The sequence below is a fragment of the Haliotis rubra genome, unplaced genomic scaffold (assembly GCF_003918875.1).
Source record: "Haliotis rubra isolate DU_JTF1 unplaced genomic scaffold, ASM391887v1 Scf727, whole genome shotgun sequence".
Lineage (NCBI taxonomy): Eukaryota > Metazoa > Mollusca > Gastropoda > Lepetellida > Haliotidae > Haliotis > Haliotis rubra.
This window is the reverse complement of record NW_025767443.1, coordinates 420,374-440,820: the sequence shown is the minus strand read 5'-3', so window position 1 is coordinate 440,820 and position 20,447 is coordinate 420,374. Positions and strand designations below refer to the sequence as shown.

General features: G+C 41.1%; 1 protein-coding gene across 1 annotated transcript; it reads right to left on the bottom strand.

Annotated features, from left to right (window-relative positions):
• Positions 1-8,890: 8,890 nt before the first annotated feature.
• On the bottom strand, positions 8,891-13,911 carry LOC124259530 (acetylcholinesterase-like). The gene is made up of 5 exons (XM_046693663.1): positions 13,870-13,911; positions 12,436-13,655; positions 10,880-11,077; positions 9,967-10,047; positions 8,891-9,086 (listed from the first exon to the last, which is right to left on the bottom strand). The coding sequence occupies exons 1-5, from the start codon at positions 13,909-13,911 to the stop codon at positions 8,891-8,893; spliced, it is 1,737 nt and encodes a 578-aa protein (XP_046549619.1).
• Positions 13,912-20,447: the final 6,536 nt, after the last annotated feature.

The window sequence follows — 20,447 nt, the reverse complement described above, 5'->3', positions numbered from 1 at the left end:
AGAGCAGTGTGCCCCATATACGGTCAAAATGCTCGGGCAAACTGTAAGTCTCAGCAAATTTAACTGAAGTAATTTAACAGCTGCAATGTTCAGCTACAAATAATTATAGAATGCCTTCTTTGAATACAATGTAAATACAAGATGTATGGTCGTACAACTGCAATACAATCAGCGCTTGTTCAAACACTCTTATCATACAAGTGATGGGCAGAGTGCTCCGACCTGTGTTCTAAACAGGCTACTAAACTCCCCTGCAATCAAAACACAATCATCCAATCATCCGTAAAACCACTTAATCGTAATTACATATTCCTATCAACAATACTGTGGTGGTAAGTGGTCCTGTGCGTAGAGCCCAGGGCACAAATTAGTTGAAGTTAAGCAAAGTCGAGCGCGGAGAGTCCTCTGATAGGTGTCCGTGTTTGGCAGCTTGACTGATAGTTTCTAGGACTTAACCTCCCCACAACGAAGCACACCTTAGGCAACGTGTGCGTTTGTTCGAGATTGCCACTGTTCACCCAGCTGAAAATGGGTACCCGGTGGCATACGTCATGTGACTATTAACCTTCCAGCGCCTCACAGGCAGCTTGGGTTATCCGGAGTAACAAAAATCAGATTCTGATTACAGCGTTCAGCGAGCAACTAGTCAGATGGATACTAGGCGCTATATCAATGAATTATTATTATTATACTCAGAACCACACTTGATAACGATGGTAGAACATACACCTGAACTGCGCTCCTAAGTAATGTATGTATCGCATTAACACTCAATTGCATGATTCATAACGGTATAATAATTTAAACATTCAGCATTCCCTTCCAAAAAGGGTGCTGATTGCAGCGTCTAAAACATATGCTGAAAAAAGGCACGAGACATTTGACCATTGTCTCTCTGTTGCTGTACTCACCTGTCTTTGCTTCCGTCAACTCGCTAATGGCAACACTGTCAACTGGTATGGTCACTCTGGTATGAAACCCTGATCTCAGTTAGATATTTGGCAAGGTAAGCCCAACCTGATCTGAGCACGCCCATACAAGGCCACGTGACTTAGCAACTCATCCGGCAGTAAATTAACCACGTGATATTTTTACGAACAATTCAGATTCAGCCCCATGCACTCTTTCCGATTTATGGACTGAAAGAGCGAGTAAATCACTTAGACGTACATGCTACCAGGCGTTAAGCTCATGCTTACTGACAATTCGCCATTTTAGTCCTGGACCAAATGCTATCCATGACTCCAAACATTACCGCCAATGAGTGAGAGGGTGAGTTTGGTTTTACGCCGTTTTCAGCATTATTCCAGCAATATCACGGCGGAGGACACAGAAATGGGCTTCACATATTGAACGCTTTAACCACTAGGCTACCCCTACGCGCCTTCTCGCCAATGAACTAAACGTTTGAGGACAGTGCAGATTTGAAATACGTTTGAAATAACATACCTGTTTGATAGTCACCAAAATCATATGTACGCACAGTACTGATGTTTCAAAATGTACTCAACTCCAAGTCAGACATAACGCGCAATATATAAGTTGTCCAGCTGGGTACAAATCAGAACTTCTATCAGGACTGTTCGTATTTACTGCAATATTCTGGACATAAACATACTGTGTTTTGAATGCACAACTTGATTGCCAAATTCTGGGCCTTATTCAGCATAACGATTGTAGCACTACATCATTCGCAACTCAATATTAAAGTATGGTATTTGCGATCATCTTAGTGCTATGTTGGCGTTGTGGAACGCTGCCTTGAGTCAAACACGCAGCATGTGATTCCAATTGTAAAATTTATTACCAGGTAAATTCGCTGTATATGGCTAATCGCCATTCTACCTTGACAAAATTAAATGTAAACTGTTGCATATGGTTGAAGATGTGTGCGAAGTTGCATGCATTCGAAGGCCAGTGTTTTGTGTCGATGTAAATATAGGGAACTATAATATAGGCGATATCACAGGTGAGTTATGCCAGTATTTGACAGAGGTTGAAAGGATGTAAATTACAAGTCGTCATTTAAGAGGTAAGGTGCACCACTAACTTCAAACGTATTCCTGTAGTCGTTTTCAAACGTGGTTTATGTCATCAATATATTGCCAAACATGCTTTGAATATGGTTGTAAAAATCATATTTGTACATGTCCCTTTTCAAGGTGCCTAGGGGGCGGTGGGGTAGCCTAGTGGTTAAAGCGTTGGCTCGTCACGTCGAAGACTCGGGTTCGAATCCCCACATTGGTACAATGTGTGAAGCCCATTTCTGGTGTCCCCCGCCGTGATGTTGCTGGAATATTGCTAAAAGCGGTGTAAAACCAAAACTCAGTCAGTCAGTCAGTCAAGGTGCCTAGCGGTAATAATAAAAAGGTATTTTGTATCTGTATGTATCTGTGTTGGCAGTGACGCTTTTGTCAAATGACCTGTGGCAATTAGAGTTGGCAATTGCGATTTGATACTTCTAATTGACAAATTAACATGTCGTAATTTCCAAATTTATGGTAGAATGTATATTTGTATGGAAAGTCGCAAGGGACATTTTCGCCACACAACGTTCTCGACTTTTGGAATAAGTGAGTGACGTTTTACGTCGCTCTTAGCAATACTACCGAATATTGACAGATGGGGGATATCAGAAAAGGGCTTCACACATTTTATCAAGGTGGGGAATCAAACCTGGGTCTTTCGGGGATACCCACTGTTAGCAACTAAGCTATCCCACCATCCATCAACCTTTGGAAATGTGTTTAATAGGCCAAAGGAGAGAGAACTTGAGATCACAAGATCATGCATTCTAGCCCAGGTGAGTCACAAATAATATTGTTAGATTCTACTTTAGCAACCGCCTCCGTGGACTGTCGGACAGAGCGTCTGCGGAGAGAGTAAAAGGTAGTGCTCCGATCCCCGATTTCATCATATCACCATAGTACTTGTTGTTTCAACGTGCACTCACACCTGCACACGGGTCTTTTTACGCACAGGCACGCATCCCAACACACACATGCGCACGCTCAGTCCCCTTCTCCCTCATGCACACACACACACACACACACACACACAAATTCGCGCGCGAGCTCAACCTCAACCTGATGATAATCATTCGCATCTGTGTACATAATGTCATATTTTAATCGTTCAGATTTGAAATTATAATAATGTTGTTTTATACTATCTGAGGTATGGATCCATTAAACAGATAATGTTTCTGTATTGTTTGCAGCAACAAGAACCAGGTGAAACGACAATAAGAAGGCCTCTTTCGGATTACAATAGTTTATTTAGTGTCAGTGTCTTTTCATCGATGCTTATAGTCTGCAGTGAACACGTACTGACGAATTTCACTTTAAACGAAAAAGTAAATCAAATAAGATGAAATTAAGATTGCGAATCCCCATAATTTAACATTCAAATCTCTTATCTATAAAATTCACCTGATGAAGGAGCAAGAATTAAATCTGAAACGTTGTATAAAAAGAAATTTAAAACAAGTTGTTATCTACAAACGTGTCATGTATTTAGTCTTTTTAGTGAATTCACTTGATGAAATAGCAAGAATTAGCTCTGAAGCGTCATGTAAAGAATAAATAAATAAAAGAAGTTGTTATTCATAAAACGTGTCATGTATTTAGTCTTTGTAGTTAGATATTAAGATAGATAATTAAATATTCGCTGTGTTCACTGTCATTCCGCCATTGTGATTAGCTGAACTGATCACATGTTATTGTCAAATAAGTCAAGCCGCGCCCAACAATGCGCACTACTTTCAGCAGTACAGACTGTCCGTGAATCCCAATTACTGTTGAAAGAATTCCCTTCCTGCTTACCCGTATCATCATTCGCAGGACTTTTGTGGACATTCATGTATATTTCTGATCGACGGCCGAGAATGAATTGAACTAAAAAAATATCCTCGATACGTTCAGGCCTGAAGGCTCGATCGCTTTGGTCCTTTCTCGCCTGGGGATTTGCAACTGGCATTTTTTTCAAGTACAGCAGTGCAATGTCATCAGCCGGCCGTTTTGGCTGTCTCGCATGGTAGCATCTGGAACTGCTCATTTGTGATGTCATTCGGACTTTAGGTCACAATATGATTTGAATGACGTCATCTCAGCTGACGACGTAACAATACAATGGTGTGAGCGATGTTTGTTTGTATTAATAGACAGCGAATTTCCTGAAATCGAATACTATTTGATCATGTTTATCAACCATTCAGATTAAAGAACACAGTGAATTTTGGTTTACAATCATGCTTAACTGCGGTATGGTATTTTAATGAGCTAGCACTATTTGGGTTTGGGGTTGTTTTGGTTTTTTTGGTGTTTCGTCTTCTTCTGCACAAGGGTGAGGTGAAGAGTCCTCTTCTGCACCGGTAGAGATGTAAGGAGTCCCTCTTCTTCTGTACAGCATTGTGAATAACAAATTGCCTGTTTTGAATTTGGTGCTACGACATTTTCTGTTTTTATATAATAATGTAATGAAATATATATGTTTTCAAAATAAAACTCAGTTATACTGTGTACTTAAAATGTATATGAATTCAGACTTGATCTCGTAACTATATGGCTGGAATAATGCCGATGTGACGTAAAACCCAACTCAGCTCAACTCAACTCATCTGCACAGAGGGTGAGGTGGGGATCGGAGTCCCTCTTAATATATCTTCTTCGTCACAAAAGGTGGGACAAGTGTGCTTCACAAAGTCTATGCTCATCAACAGCCCCTTTGCACACAATATATACGGCTTTCTAGAGAATAGCATTATGAACATTGATTTATGCATTAGGAAAACGAGGAAATGCATCAAACAAGTCATGAAGCCCCAGATCCATCAGTCATCTGTTTATTGGCATTGGTTGCTGACGAACGTTCTAATGTGGCTCTTCACCCGTTCAGCATTGATGAAGTACTATTTGACATTAGTAGAATAAAAAATATATTATTTATTGTAGGCATCAGTGATTTCTTTTATTTTGTGTTTTACTTGGCATCATTTGATATTACTCAGATTTCCTTTGAATTAGAATTAATATAGTTTCACCTTAACACAATCACACAATCTATTTCCGGGGACCACACTGTTTATCTTACCACCATGTAAAATACTTTAATTTCATTGGTCAATGACGCTTTAACAACTTTCCGTGTCACCCCAGCCAGGAGGCTGACAACTTGAAATTATATTACCCGCTGCCACGGTAACTACCAATCTCTCCACCGAGAAGCAGTATCGCTAACAATCGTAATATGATGCATGCAGTGCACGGAGTTCGAAAACCGTTCGATCAGCTGTTTTTGAGTTCACTAGGTACACATTTGTTTTACCGACTGTCACTGCTTTATACAAACTATTTTATACATTGCATCGTTTGCTTACTCAACTTAAACACGATTAACCATTTTTATAGCAGTGCTAACCTTGTCAGAATATGTTTCACTGATTTTAATTCATTCGAGAGGTAGACGCCATTTTCTTCACATGTCACCAGTAGCGAGCTTATCGATCTTCAAAATAGAATAAAATGATATTTTGTACATTTAACATGGCGGTAAGATAAATACGCTGTAAACATCTCCCTCGGGTAATACGGTCTGATGTACGCATCTTTGTAGCAGGATCATCCCTCGCCTACCGGCTCTGGTAACACTGCTACAAAGATGGTACATCAGGTCAGTATTACCCTCGAGAGAAGCATACAACTTGTGCACTGCTCTGTCATGTACATTGTTATGTAATACTCCATCTGAACAAGGTCAACCAATTTGGCAATAACGAGGGAGAAGATAGTGATTCACCGCATCCAGTAGCTCACTGTTTCATCCAGGATAAACGTCCGTTACATTAAGTGTCTCAAAAGTTTCAGATGTGAAATTTGGGGAAAGTTTTCAACTTTGGTGACATCCTTCGTCAGACGTTCAACAAACATCAACATCAAGGCTTTGTCCCAAACTTGGTATGATTTAAATACTACCAGAATTCCTGTCTTTCATCAAGATCCTTGACAAGCTTCAAGAGGATTTGAATGCTACTGGAATACCTGTCTATAATTCATCACGATTCTTGACAAGCTTCAAGAGGTTTTAAGTACGCATGTGATTCCTTTCTTTCATCATGATCCTTGACAAGCTTCAAGAGGATTTAAATGCTACTGGAATACCTGTTCTTTAATTCATCACGATTCTTGACAAGCTTCAAGAGGTTTTAAGTACGCATGTGATTCCTTTCTTTCATCACGATTCTTGACAAGCTTCAAGAGGTTTTAAGTACGCATGTGATTCCTTTCTTTCATCATGATCCCTGACAAGCTCCAGGGGAGTGAGGGGATGCGATAATCGCAGCAATGCGGTTACAATTGAAATAAACAATAGTTTCATCAAACATACTTACGAACGATATCCTACGGGATGTACGTAAGACTTGGCGAGATGGTCAAGAAAGATAATAATTCGAGAAAATTTGGCAATAGGAAGTTTATTGACTTGTGAAAATAATTCGTGAAAGAGAAAAGTGAATGCAGTTATATAACATGTGAAGTATTCCTTCATGAGTACAGTTGGCTTCAAGACCAATCAACAGATCCCTGGGAGAATGCATCATTCTGTAACTTAACTCAATATGCAATCGGCTCGCTCATAAACATTTTAAAGAAACATTAAGCATTGACTAACCATAGGATATATGTCACATAGAACTTATATTAGCTGTTTTTCAGCTTAATTGCCAAGGTTGCATAGTGCATGGACGCTTGAATGTTTAGATTTAATCGTCTTAATCCCACCTCATCCCTTTTCACCAAATGATGTATTTCAAAATGTAAAAAGCAATTATTATCATTTGAATTTACACATAGCTGTTTTATGTAAGGACACTACGGGATAAGTGTAATCTAACCCACTCAAAACCATCCCACTCTAAAAAGATGAAAAACCCAACAAAATAGAACCTAAAATATACAAACTACAACTTTAAAGGATATACACAAAATAATGTCAGAATGCTTTCGGCTGGAAACAAACCCATAATGAAACATGCGTCATAACGCAACAGCCATGATTTGATTTTTGATCACGTAGGATAGAATGACCAGGGTCATGTCAAAGTGACACATTACCTGTAACAGAACGTCAACAACAACCTGATGGTCTTCTCAGACTGAGCTTATAGTTACAGAATAAACGATCAGCACTTGTCAGCGCATATTAACATATAAGGGTACATCGTGGATATAATAGAGTGGTCAACATCATGAGCATCGACTGATACGATGACATGTGTCAACCGAGCCAGCGAGCTTCACCACCCGATCCTGACAAGCATGGGCTGCTGAAGATCAAGTATAACGCGGATCTTCGCGGGTAATAAGGTAGATATGTGAACAACAATTAATATTTAACCTGATATTATAGCACAGCATTTTATCTGCAACTTTTACATGTTCAGTGGTCAAAAGAGTCCTTATTCCACCTTGTCCTTTAAAGCCTTTTGTCCTGAAGGACTATGCTCGGTCCGATTGGATGTTTCCCCCAAATCTGATTCAAATCGTTTACTTTGTCGAACGGATGTTTTTGGCAGATGCTCCTATGCCAGAATACCCAGATATATACACCTGAAAAACGTTAAGCTCCGCCATAATATATTTTTCTTGTTTCGCGGATTTGGAATCTCTGTGTATTGCACGCAGGCTTAGGAAATATCGCCACAAAATTACATATTGTTTTACAAACGTCAGAGTTATCACCAATTCCAAGGACGCTCGGACAAGGTCCGTCAAAGTAAGGCTGTGCGTATTTTGTTCAGTGGTTCCCATACCCAAACGGCTCTGAAGTTTTATCTTTGCTCATATTGTTATCTGATGTGTCCCAGCTGTTGTGGGAATTTATGTCCCGGTGTGATATAGACGGTATTGCTACCATTCCCGCTCATTAAAACACAGGTCTTGCTTTCACTGTAAATTATAGTAAAGATTCCATTTCGAAGCCAAAATGACTCGATCTACTAAACAATTTTATTGACACACTGGAATAAGTGATCAAAATTAGATTTCTTTTAACATGCTACCTAATGAGGACAACGGATTATTTGTTTGTTTTTAGACATTGTTTATTGTTTTTGCCCGCATGTTCTCTTTCGGTTAAAATTGCAGACGGGAAAAGATGAAACAAATAGGGATGGCATGATACGCCTAAATAACAGCAGCAATATGAGTACCAACCAATTGTGCTTTGTCTGAAAAGGAATGCTGCATGAGATTGTTTTACAACAAGGCTGTTTCATTAAAGAAATAACCGGGGACCGGGGGATGCCGATCTCGCAATATAACCCTGCAGGAAGAATTAAATGTTTTATCTTGCGATGAACAGCAATCACTAGTATTCTGTTTCACATATGAGACATTACATACGGCCTGTTTATGGATGCAAATACATGTTACAAGTATTGACCCCTTTCCGAAATAATAACTAAAAAATATGCACTTACGTCATGTCAAATTCGATCCATTTGAGGATCGGATGATGTATTTCTTCTAAGTTTCTTGAATGTTAAAATAAACATAAAAAATGAAAAATTACTGTTTTTAGGTTTTATATCTCAAACATATTCCAAGTCCAAAAGAATTCCAATTTGTGGACGTCATATCCGCACAAGCGAATGCTCGTATGTCCATAGATGACGTCATGGTAGGACAATATTTACCATTTTGGAATATAGTTAAATTTTCGTCCTCCATTGTTGTTTGCAATTTATCGCGTAAATATGCTGAATATTTAAAAATATGGCGATAGATGTTTTCAGGTGTATACATACAGGTGTTTCAGTATCATACTTGACGTGAATTCCAACGTCTTGTCTCTGACAGGAAGTATCAAACCAGAGCATAGCCCCTTTTAACTAACTTAGCAAGAAACGCATAACAGTTTTGTAACTATGACAACGAGCCATAGAGATGCCAGTGGCGTTGCTGTGTGGCCTGCCGCGGGCACGCAGGGCATAACGATTCTCCATGCAGGTGGTGTCGTTCCTGGCCCCGCTTGTGTCGCTGGATCGTTCGTGGGCGTATAGCTTCCTGCCTGAGTATCTTCTAAATCTGAATAAAAACGTCACAACTAAGTTTAGAATTTGCTTGATATTGATTGTTAAGCTTTTGAATCCTTTAAAAGGAAAGGATTTGTTTGTGTGTTTGCTTGTCGTATGAGGCGACTAACGGGATCGGGTGACGCTGCACTCAGCACTATTCCAGCTATATGGCAGCGGTCTGTAAATAATCGAGTCTGGACAAGACAATCCAGTGATCAACAGCATGAGCATCGATCTGCGCAATTGAGAACCGATGACATGTGTCAACCACGATGAGTGGGGAGTTGTCCTACTGGTTACAAAACAGGTGTAGGGAAATGTCAAGATTGGGAAATGTCCTGTCCTGTGGGGAATTGTCCTCGTGGGTAATTGTCCTAGTGGGGAATTGTCCTAATGGGGGAATGTCCTACACTCAGGCAACCCTGTCACCTCTTGAAAATGTTTACGAAGCACAATAGTGATTAGCAGACACCACCCCACATGGCGCTGGCACGCTGGGACAACGAAAAACTTCACAAAAATAATACAAATATCTCTTTTTACATATAAAGAGCATCGGTGGATTAGAATATATACACATCACCACAGTGCAAACCCTTCTCGTCACGCACATGCCCTTATGCTTGTCTCAATTCACATGAGGGATCGCGTTCACTACCACATGAAATTACCACTCGTGTTTATTCATGGAACATTGTAAAATAGGTTTCCATGGAAATGAAAGTGAGTTGAATCAATGTACATTAACGACAATTTGCATGCAATTTCGACGTTCGTTTCTAATTTCGTTACAGCTGTATAAGTGTATGGACAATTAATGGCATCAATTCAAACACATGGCACATAAAACGATACATCTAAACAGTTACCTCAAGCACACGTGTACTTACCGATTGTGAAAGAAGGCGTTTCCGTGAAGGAGTCTTGTGGCTGACGGCAGTTTATTGGCGAGACCTGAGGCTCGGTATTCTCTGTAGTAAAAACAAATGTTGATACATCTGAATGATCAATATATATTGCTTACGGTAAACATAATTGTATGACAGTGTTTATTGTGGATTATCATACAAATCACCAATTTTCAACAATATCATTTTACTAAAAAATAATGCATTATAAAACTAAATCAAATACCGGCCAATATAAACTTATTACCCGAACAACAAGCATGCATGTAATCATAATAAATATTTACCGTTTACGGTAAACACAATTTGTACGACAGTATTCATAGTGACCTACGATACAAATCAATCGTAATTTTTGAAACAATTAAAAGAATAATTTTTAACAATCTCATTATAACGAACTTATAGTTCGTTATGAAAATAAACTAACACCTGGCCAATGTATTTCCCGAACCACAAGCATATATGTATCCAAAATCAAGCTTGAAATATTATAATGGGGATGTTGAATAACATGGAATAGGTCATATGTGGCGAATATTTCCCGAACTACAAGCATGCATGTAACCATAATGCATATGTGTTGTTTAAAGTAAACACTATTTGTATGACAATATTTACTAATCAATCTTAAGATTTGTTCCACAATTAAAAGAACAATGTTCAACAATCTTATTTTCAAACGTATTGTTTGTTATGAAACTAAACTAACACCTGGCCAATGTATTTCCTGAATCACAAGCATGCATGTATCCAAAATCAAGCTTGAAAATATTATGATGGGGAGTTGAACAAAACTGGAAAAAGGCTTCTATGCGGACAAAGGATACTTAAAATGATGGAGATCATTGACCCCGAAGACCTAGTTTCCTCTAAACATATGTTTATTACACACTGTACATGGATCTTCAGGATGTTGTTACCTGGGTTTGGTCCTAACAACGGCAGGATCTGGTTGATGAAGGCACACTCTCGATGTCGTAGTCCTCGTTTGATTGCAAGTTTACTGACGACGTCGAGGGCCAGGTACGTCTTGTTGACGTTGTCGTACGCCGCCCATGCCATGTTCAGTGGCTCCGGGGTGTTCGGGTTCCTTTTCGAAATACATTATCATATGTGCGTCATTGTGTTTACAACATATTCACTTGCATGGAAATAATCTCTTGGCAGGATGGAAGTCAGTGAAATTATATAGGTATTTATCATCCAAAACTGCATATATTGTTTGTGTGAGATCAAACGATATCTCCTTGGAGATACCGTTTTGACAGTACATTTTGTACTATGCACTGACAATGCTATGGCGTCATGAACTTGATGACGTCACAATGCTATGACGTCGCTGCACTGCAAGTCTAATGCCAGTACTGTTCAGAGATGTACATATTTCATTGAAAACTAAAGAAGAGTGATTTTTGATAATAAATAGAATCTCATCCTCGTGTCTTCTGATATCAAATATATCAACACTAGTTGATAAAAGTAAAAATATCCTCAGCAAGCCGTGGTGATATATTTGATGTCAAAAGACACTCGGATGAGATTCTCTATATATCCAATGATAATATGTGTTTACAACACACTCACTTGCATGGAAATATTCTCTTGTGATAAAGGCAGGATGAAAGTACATGCAATTATATAGGTATATATCCAATGATAATATGGTAATGTGTGTCCTCTTGCACGTGAGAAGATATATTAAGCATTTTTGGAATATTTGTTAATACATTCGGTCCAACGTACATGCAAACGTATATACAAGTGACGACATCATTTCCACAAAAAGAAATATCGGTCGTGGTACGATTTGGATTGTGTCATAAGAGGGTGTTCATGAATAGCTTACAACGACACGAGATGTTAGCAAAAATGTGAGAGGTTCCTGTCCCAGTGGTGTCACAAACACATGCAAAGGCAAGCCAAGATGTGACTGGAAAAATACAGGATTATATGGTGAACTACTGTAACAAAGCAACGAGAAAATGTGGCAGGGTGTAGTTACACCGCAACACCTTCCTACCAAACTACCTCATCTTTCCCTTTTTATATTGCTACAGCACGAATGTAATGCACTGGATTTATGGACCCTGTGCTTCAGTTAAGAATTTGTAAGGGGTTTCCTCACATCTAACCTGGAATAATGTTCAAAACAGAGTAAATCCAACTCCCACACCTACTCCTTCACTCACTCCTTCACTCACTCACTCACTCACTCACTCACTCACGCACGCACGAACTCACTCTCACTCACTCACTCTCTCTCTCTCTCTCTCACACACACACACTCACACACCCGCTCACTCACTCACTTAATCACCAGTAGGTCGCATGTCATGAACATCTTCCACTTTTGAAACCCAAAGATTAATCTTGATCCCAAGAACAAAAATGCGGCAAGTGAAGGAAAGTCCTTAACAAAACGTGGAACAAAGGAACAAAACTTCTCACCCAGTTTTGGCGAAATTGCTCCAGTATGTCATGATATTAAAACTCAGTTCCTGCTCATCAGGTGTAAATTCATACGACGCGTTCAGTGGAAGACCAAACACCAGTTCCATTTCGTAGGAGTGTGCAGCGCCTACCCATCTCGGGAACGGATTGGTTGACAGACGGTGCCCGACGCTGTAGAGGTAGGTGGGGTTATCACGGGCGAAATAACTGCCAAATTCTATTGCCGGACACTTGAAGTCAATGTCGCTACGTATCTGATTCAACAGTTCAACATAGTCTGCCTTTGAACCTGGCTCCTGTCCAGTCTCGTAGAAAAGGGATACTATATCAGTTCGTGTATGTTTGTTCACGCTTCCCAGGTAGTTTGTCAACAATTCTTCATATTGTTCCTTTGTTAAAGTGACATTGGATGTTGGCGTGGATGAGTTGAGGATATGCTGTATTGATGGAAGAAGAAGAAGAGTTGCTTCATCTTCTACAACCCCATGCAGCAGACAGGCGTTCTTGAAATTACCTGCAGCCATCAACTTCATGGGATCATCTGGAAGGAATACTCCATCAACGACAGGGAGAAACGCCATACCATCCGTTGCTACTGCTTGCTGGATGTTGGTCAGAATTTTAGGATCAGTCCCCACTAGGCAGTGCATGAGCGCCATGTCATTGATTAAAGGACAACCCAACAATCCCCCTAACTTGACGCTGTAGCCCCTTGCAGTCGCCGCGTCATTGTACGTCCAGTCGGATATCGGTGTTCCACTTTGAAGAATTGCGTTGTTGAACAGGTTTCGAGAAAACGGAGACAGCAGATGAAATCCTACAGAAGCGGCTCCAGTACTTTCTCCAAATATGGTTATCTTTTCAGGGTCCCCTCCAAAGTAGTCCACATTGTTTCGGATCCATTCCAGAGCCAACCATTGGTCCATGAGGCCCATATTGCCCGGGATGCTGTTCGGACCAAGAAAGAGGAACCCCAGAGCCCCAAGTCTATAGTTAATGGACACAACGAGGACGTCCTTCTCGCCCGCCAAATATTGTCCTGTGTAAAGAGGTAGTTGGGCGCTGCCTTGTAGGAAACCACCACCATGTATAAATACAAGAACTGCCATGTCTCTTTGACCATTTACAGGCGCCCATACGTTAAGGTATAGGCAATCCTCGCTGTAGCCAGACGGGTTCCTTCTGTAGGGTTCTGCAGACGGGGGCATACTGGACGGCTGGAGACAGGAGGGAGGTGGAACCTGAACACTCTTGGTATACGGAGCCCATGGATCAACAGGGTGGGGGGTAGTCGAATCGCAGATTGTTGAGAGGGGGTTCTGCATAGGGGATGCCGTAGAAAGCATCAACTTGTTTATTGAGGAAAGTCAGACGCCTTCCTGTTATAAGGCCATGGGTGGTTCTAACTGTTTGGGGTCGTGCTGGGCTGACCTGGTACAGAACCAGCATCACCAGGGCGGTGAGTCGACTCATCCTGCTGAAATAAGACATCAATGCAAATTGTTTTCCTTCTTAGGTTGACTCCAAAGCGACCAAATATATATTTTTGCATGAGCCTAAAGCCTGAATGATTAAATAGTGAGACCAGCTAAGCGTCAGAGGTGGGAACAATGTTTAATAAAGTCTCAAGAATGAGGTTTCTAAGATGCCTAGCGGTTAGAACAATCGAAAAGAAAATACATTATCAGACAATAAAGGTATAGTTTTTTGATGACGTAACAATTGAATGACGTTATCCTGTCACTGCGCCATTCTAGTGTGCCCCCTCGTAATCGAACCATTTTACATTACGTCACAGTGTAAGCGACGTCACGATGCATGTCAGATGTCATCGCCTCGTACGGCCTCCTACAATACACTACTCCGTTGCATCCCGTTTCTTGGTTTGCAGTTGCTTCACGCAGCTAACATCACTGGTGGAAACATTAAGTTTATGTTTTACGACGGTTAAAATGTGTCAATTCGACCCACAAGTTTTCAGCGACACGGTAACGTTCGCAATGTTTACATTCCCACAATGCAATCGTGGAATGTCGCTTGACTACTCAGCTTCAACTGGATGTACTGATCTAAACTTACGTTGGTAGTAGAAATGCGACGTTCATATTGCCCCATATGGTTTACGTTAATGACAGATGCAATTAAAATAATTCAGAGAAGATATTTAATCCGAACGTAAACCGTCATCAAACTGTTATCATTTGTTTTTTTCTAGGAACGTTCGTCTTAACGTAGGGGGGCACACTCATCAATAGAACAGCTCGCCAGTTAGCCCTGTGCGAGGATTCATAATTTAGGTTACCGACACCATTGTTTGTTTTCTGCCTTAAATTAATCGTAATTATCCTTAGAAAGTATTAAATTTGTCATCTTAGAAAAGAAATACAGTTCGCTCTACCACCATTTATAGTGTAATAAGCACACTTTCGCCCTGAACTATTATAACGTTAAAGCACTCGGACGCAAGCGTCCTCGTACTTTAACTATAATAGTTCAGGGCGAAAGTGTGTTTTATTACATTATACATGGTAGTAGAGCGAACTGTATTTCTTAAATAAAGAATGGGTCTATTTTGGAGGCTGTAAGACAATGTTTGCCTCAAGGCTAGGTGAATGTTTAGAGCTGTTAAGACAAGCTGACTCATTCGGTTGTATCTATTAATGTTTAATTAACTACTTGAAAGGAATAGGTAAGTATCACAAATTCTAAATATGTTTAAATTAGAACTAATGGCTAGTTTATAAATTTATTGAGGTGGCGTTGTTAATTGTAATGATATTGTAGTGCATGAATATGTATATAAAAACATTTCAGATATAACTTTGTATTTATAATGGACATACATATGCATGTGTAAAGTTGGTGGTATCATGGCTGAAATAATGCTAAGCGAGGGTTAAATGCTAACTCACTCATTCTACTTATATACATAGCAGTATGGAAATATTAAAGTTCGTAATCGATAACATAAAAGTCTTCCATTAGGAAGCTCTATATATTTCTAATAAAATAGGAGCGGTGGGGTAGCCTAGTGGTTAAAGCGTTCGCTCGTCACGCCGAAGACCCGGGTTCGAATCCCTACATGGGTAAAATGTGTGAAGCCCATTTCTGGTGTTCCCCCCGCCGTGATGTAGCTGGAATATTGCTAAAAGCGGCGTAAAACCAAACTCAGTCAGTCAGTCAGTCTAATAAAATAATTAAAGTTTTGTGTTTAATTAATGTTGTTTATTCATCCTGATATTTCTTAATGCGGACACTTCATATTGGGGACAGTTTCCTGTGAAAGTTACACAGTGTATGCAACGAGAGATTATCTTCGACAAGATCTTTGACTGACTGACTGAGTTTGGTTTTACGCCGCTTTTAGCAATATTCCAGCAACATCACGGCGGGGACACCAGAAATGGGCTTCACACATTGTACCCATGTGGGGATTCGAACCCGGGTCATCGGAGTGACGAGCCAACGCTTTAACCATTAGGCTACCCCACCGCCCCTACAAGATCTTTGAAGTTAAGTGGACTTTAATACTCTGTCTTGATTACCGAACACAGACATTCTCTTAATTCAGATGGTGATTCGCCACCTGTTTACATAACCTAACCAAAGAAATCGTTTAATCCGCCTGCGCGTGTCTTTGTTAAAGAAACAATTATTCTGAATTTCAGTGATCCAGTCATAATCGTTATTTAATTTGCCATCTTTGGAATCTGAGGATCGTGTTTTGGATATTCCCTGGTGTTGATATTTGGAATTTGATCAAACGTTGCTAGACGATTTGTCGGAAAATATACCCGGCTTGGTTGTTTAATAAACTGCTGTATGGAGAGTTTTTGTATAGAGAGATGAACACGAGTGAATATCACTCTGTATCATTCGCTTAACAATTCGACCGCCTCCACGGTGTAGTGGTTAGAGCGTCCGCCCGGAGAGCGGAAGGTCGCGGGTTCGATCTTCGACCGCGTCATACCAAAAAGACGTTAAAATATTGTACTTGTTGGTCCCTGCCTGGCGCTCGGCATTAATGGGTACAACAAGGACTGGTCGGCTCGGAGTCAGTATAATGTGTCTGAGTGGGGTATTCATGCTTTACTGCGGCATGGTATCTCAGTGGGCTAGCACTATAAAACCAGCGTCAGTCTGGGCTAGTACAAGCACATACACACGCATGCACGTCGTCATATGAGCGAAATATTCTCCAGCACGACGTTAAACCAAATTTCACCTCACCTCACCGTTTAACTATTCAGTGGGTCTAACATGCCATATACATGTTATTCAGCACATAACTAATTGTAACTACACCCCATCCAAATAACATTCCATATAAGTTATTCCAGACATTTCAAACTGACCATGTAATTTATTTACAAGAAATTATAATTTAAATGGTACACGACTAAATGAAACGACCTACATTTGGTCATGTTGACATGGAAATGACATTGTATACAAACTAGATATCGGTCTGGCAAGAAATAATATTTTGTAAATTTAAAACTTACACCTCATGACAAGATGAACTCCTCGAGGATCCTCAACAGGTTCCAGGAACTTTTCGTCCTGTAATTGCAGACCAAGTGGAACAATGTCAAAAGCCATTCTATTGGTATTCAAGCTTGAAACACGGAGCTCGTTAGTATGCTGCCTAACAAGGTGTGCGATGTTTAGGAGAATAGCGGAGAAACAAATCAGCAGAATGTGTCATATATCTGTTATGTATGTCTGAAGGGATTAACAGCACAAATGCGAATATTCGAAATTAGTTGTTTCAGCATTGGTGTACAAGCAGGCATTTCGGACAGAAATATATTTTGACATACTTTGGAAATTCAATTTTCTTCAAAGCTACATGGGGGCGGTTGGGTAACCTAGTGGTTAAGGCGTTCGCTCGTCACGCCGAAGACCAGGGTTCGATTCCCCACATGGGCACAATGTGTGAAGCCCATTTCTGCTGTCCCCCGCCGTGATATTGCTGGAATATTGCTAAAAGCGGCGTAAAACTAAATTCAGTCAGTCAGTCAGTCAAAGCTGCATGATGATTTGCGGTGATGCGAAAATGTCTGTTTTAGCTATCCCAAATTCTTAGATCTCTGTGATGATGATAAATTAGTTTTACTTTTTTAAGGCAGTGTATATTTGACCGCCAAAAATTGCTTTTATATCTTAAAAAAAGAAAACATATTATATATGGATAGATATCATATTTTATTACCCACGTGGTCAACGTATGGGTAGTTGCATATTAATCTCGTACGTCACACGAGTGTCGTATCGCGTTGACCTGTGTCGTAACGACTTGACCTGAAATTCTAACGATTTGATTGGATAACCGATGACCTCTCAATAAGGTCACATTCTGACGTAACTATTTTTTCATTCATAACAAACACGTGAATTCATTCATTCTACAACTTAAATGCATTGTGGGAATGTAAACATTGCGAACGTTGCCGTGTCGCTGTTTAATTGTGAGTCGAACTGAGACATTATATCCGTCGAAAAACATAAACGCAATGTTTCCACCAGTGATGTTAGCCGAATGAAGCAACTGGAAACCAAGAAACGAGGTGCAACGGAGTAGTTTACTGTAGGAGGCTGTACGAGGCGATGACAACTGACATGCATCGTGACGTCGGTTACCATGGCAGTGACGTCATTAGTGTGACGTCATGCAAATATTGTACTACAGTACAAAACTCTTCCGCAACCTCTTTATGAAACCGGTTTCGGTTTGAAACCAAAAACATAACAAAAATACGCTATTTTGTCAATTTTAATGCATGTAAGACGTGGGTAATAAATAAAATACCACACTCGGAGCTCATTACATACGAATTATACGAAACACGTGACCTTCCTATATTATATTCGACCCCTCGCTTTCGCTCGGTCAGATACCATAGGAAGGACACTCGTTTCGTATAATTCGTATGTAATGAGACCTCGTGTAGTATTCTCTATGTATATAACTATATCAGCATTCATTTTTAGTGTTTACAATACAGTATGTCATATTATATTAAAATCTCTCATAACCCTTAAAGGGTGGCTCACTTTTATGTTATTATTTATAAGTATTATCCATTTTTTGTGAGGTGAGACTTAAATAAAACGCCTGTCTGTCTGTCTACAACTATTGACCAGCCGAGACAGAGGGATACAAGGCCAGGCCCCGGGATCATGAACGAAATTAGTCTAATGATTTGCGCAAAAAAATCGTAAGTCTTAACAATTTTGCTTAGCTAAGCTTTTAGATAAGACTGGATCATGAAACTCTCTCAGCAAAATCTTAGCTAAGACTAAGACTAAGACAGTTACCATGGCAATTTCAGAATGATGCATTCATGTCAGGTCACGTGTTGAAGAGGCGGGTTCGGTACAAAGTGTGAAGATCACTTGAGGTGTCCACCCACCGGGCTTATGGTGCCTGTGTTGAAGAGGCGGGTTCGGTACAAAGTGTTCGGAAGATCACTTGAGGTGTCCACCCACCGGGCTTATGGTGCCTGTGTTGAAGAGGCGGGTTCGGTACAAAGTGTGAAGATCACTTGAGGTGTCCACCCACCGGGCTTATGGTGCCTGTGTTGAAGAGGCGGGTTCGGTACAAAGTGTGAAGATCACTTGAGGTGTCCACCCACCGGGCTTATGGTGCCTGTGTTGAAGAGGCGGGTTCGGTACAAAGTGTGAAGATCACTTGGGTGTCCACCCACCGGGCTTATGGTGCCTGTGTTGAAGAAGCGGGTTCGGTACAAAGTGTGAAGATCACTTGAGGTGTCCACCCACCGGGCTTATGGTGCCTGTGTTGAAGAGGCGGGTTCGGTACAAAGTGTGAAGATCACTTGAGGTGTCCACCCACCGGGCTTATGGTGCCTGTGTTGAAGAGGCGGGTTCTGTACAAAGTGTGAAGATCACTTGAGGTGTCCACCCACCGGGCTTATGGTGCCTGTGTTGAAGAGGCGGGTTCGGTACAAAGTGTGAAGATCACTTGAGGTGTCCACCCACCGGGCTTATGGTGCCTGTGTTGAAGAGGCGGGTTCGGTACAAAGTGTGAAGATCACTTGAGGTGTCCACCCACCGGGCTTATGGTGCCTGTGTTGAAGAGGCGGGTTCGGTACAAAGTGTGAAGATCACTTGAGGTGTCCACCCACCGGGCTTATGGTGCCTGTGTTGAAGAGGCGTTTTCGGTACAAAGTGTGAAGATCACTTGAGGTGTCCACCCACCGGGCTTATGGTGCCTGTGTTGAAGAGGCGGTTTCGGTACAAAGTGTGAAGATCACTTGAGGTGTCCACCCACTGGGCTTATGGTGCCTGTGTTGAAGAGGCGGGTTCGGTACAAAGTGTGAAGATCACTTGTGTCCAAGATCGGTACAGAAGTGTGTGAAGATCACTTGAGGAGTTCACTGTGAGGTGTCCACCCACCGGGCTTATGGTGCCTGTGTTGAAGAGGCGGGTTCCGGGTACAAAGCGTGAAGAAGATCACTTGAGGTGTCCACCCACCGGGCTTATGGTGCCTGTGTTGAAGAGGCGGGTTCGGTGTGAAGATCACAAAGCCAGTTATGAAGATCAAGATCTTGAGGTGTCCACCCACCGGGCTTATGGTGCCTGTGTTGAAGAGGCGCGGGTTCGGTACAAAGTGTGAAGATCACTTGAGGTGTCCACCCACCGGGCTTATGGTGCCTGTGTTGAAGAGGCGGGTTCGGTACAAAGTGTGAAGATCACTTGAGGTGTCCACCCACCGGGCTTATGGTGCCTGTGTTGAAGAGTCGGGTTCGGTACAAAGTGTGAAGATCACTTGAGGTGTCCACCCACCGGGCTTATGGTGCCTGTGTTGAAGAGGCGGGTTCGGTACAAAGTGTGAAGATCACTTGAGGTGTCCACCCACCGGGCTTATGGTGCCTGTGTTGAAGAGGCGGGTTCGGTACAAAGTGTGAAGATCACTTGAGGTGTCCACCCACCGGGCTTATGGTGCCTGTGTTGAAGAGGCGGGTTCGGTACAAAGTGTGAAGATC

What these genes read in the sequence shown, in the direction of transcription:
- LOC124259530 (XM_046693663.1), bottom strand. Translation starts at nt 13,911, where the DNA reads ATGAGTCGACTCACCGCCCTGGTGATGCTGGTTCTGTACCAG. An exon ending in TGATGCTGGTTCTGTACCAG is followed by an intron (nt 13,656 to 13,869) that starts GTCAGCCCAGCA and finishes TCCTGTCTCCAG; the next exon opens with CCGTCCAGTATGCCCCCGTC. An exon ending in ATCCTGAAGATCCATGTACA is followed by an intron (nt 10,048 to 10,879) that starts GTGTGTAATAAA and finishes TTTTTACTACAG; the next exon opens with AGAATACCGAGCCTCAGGTC.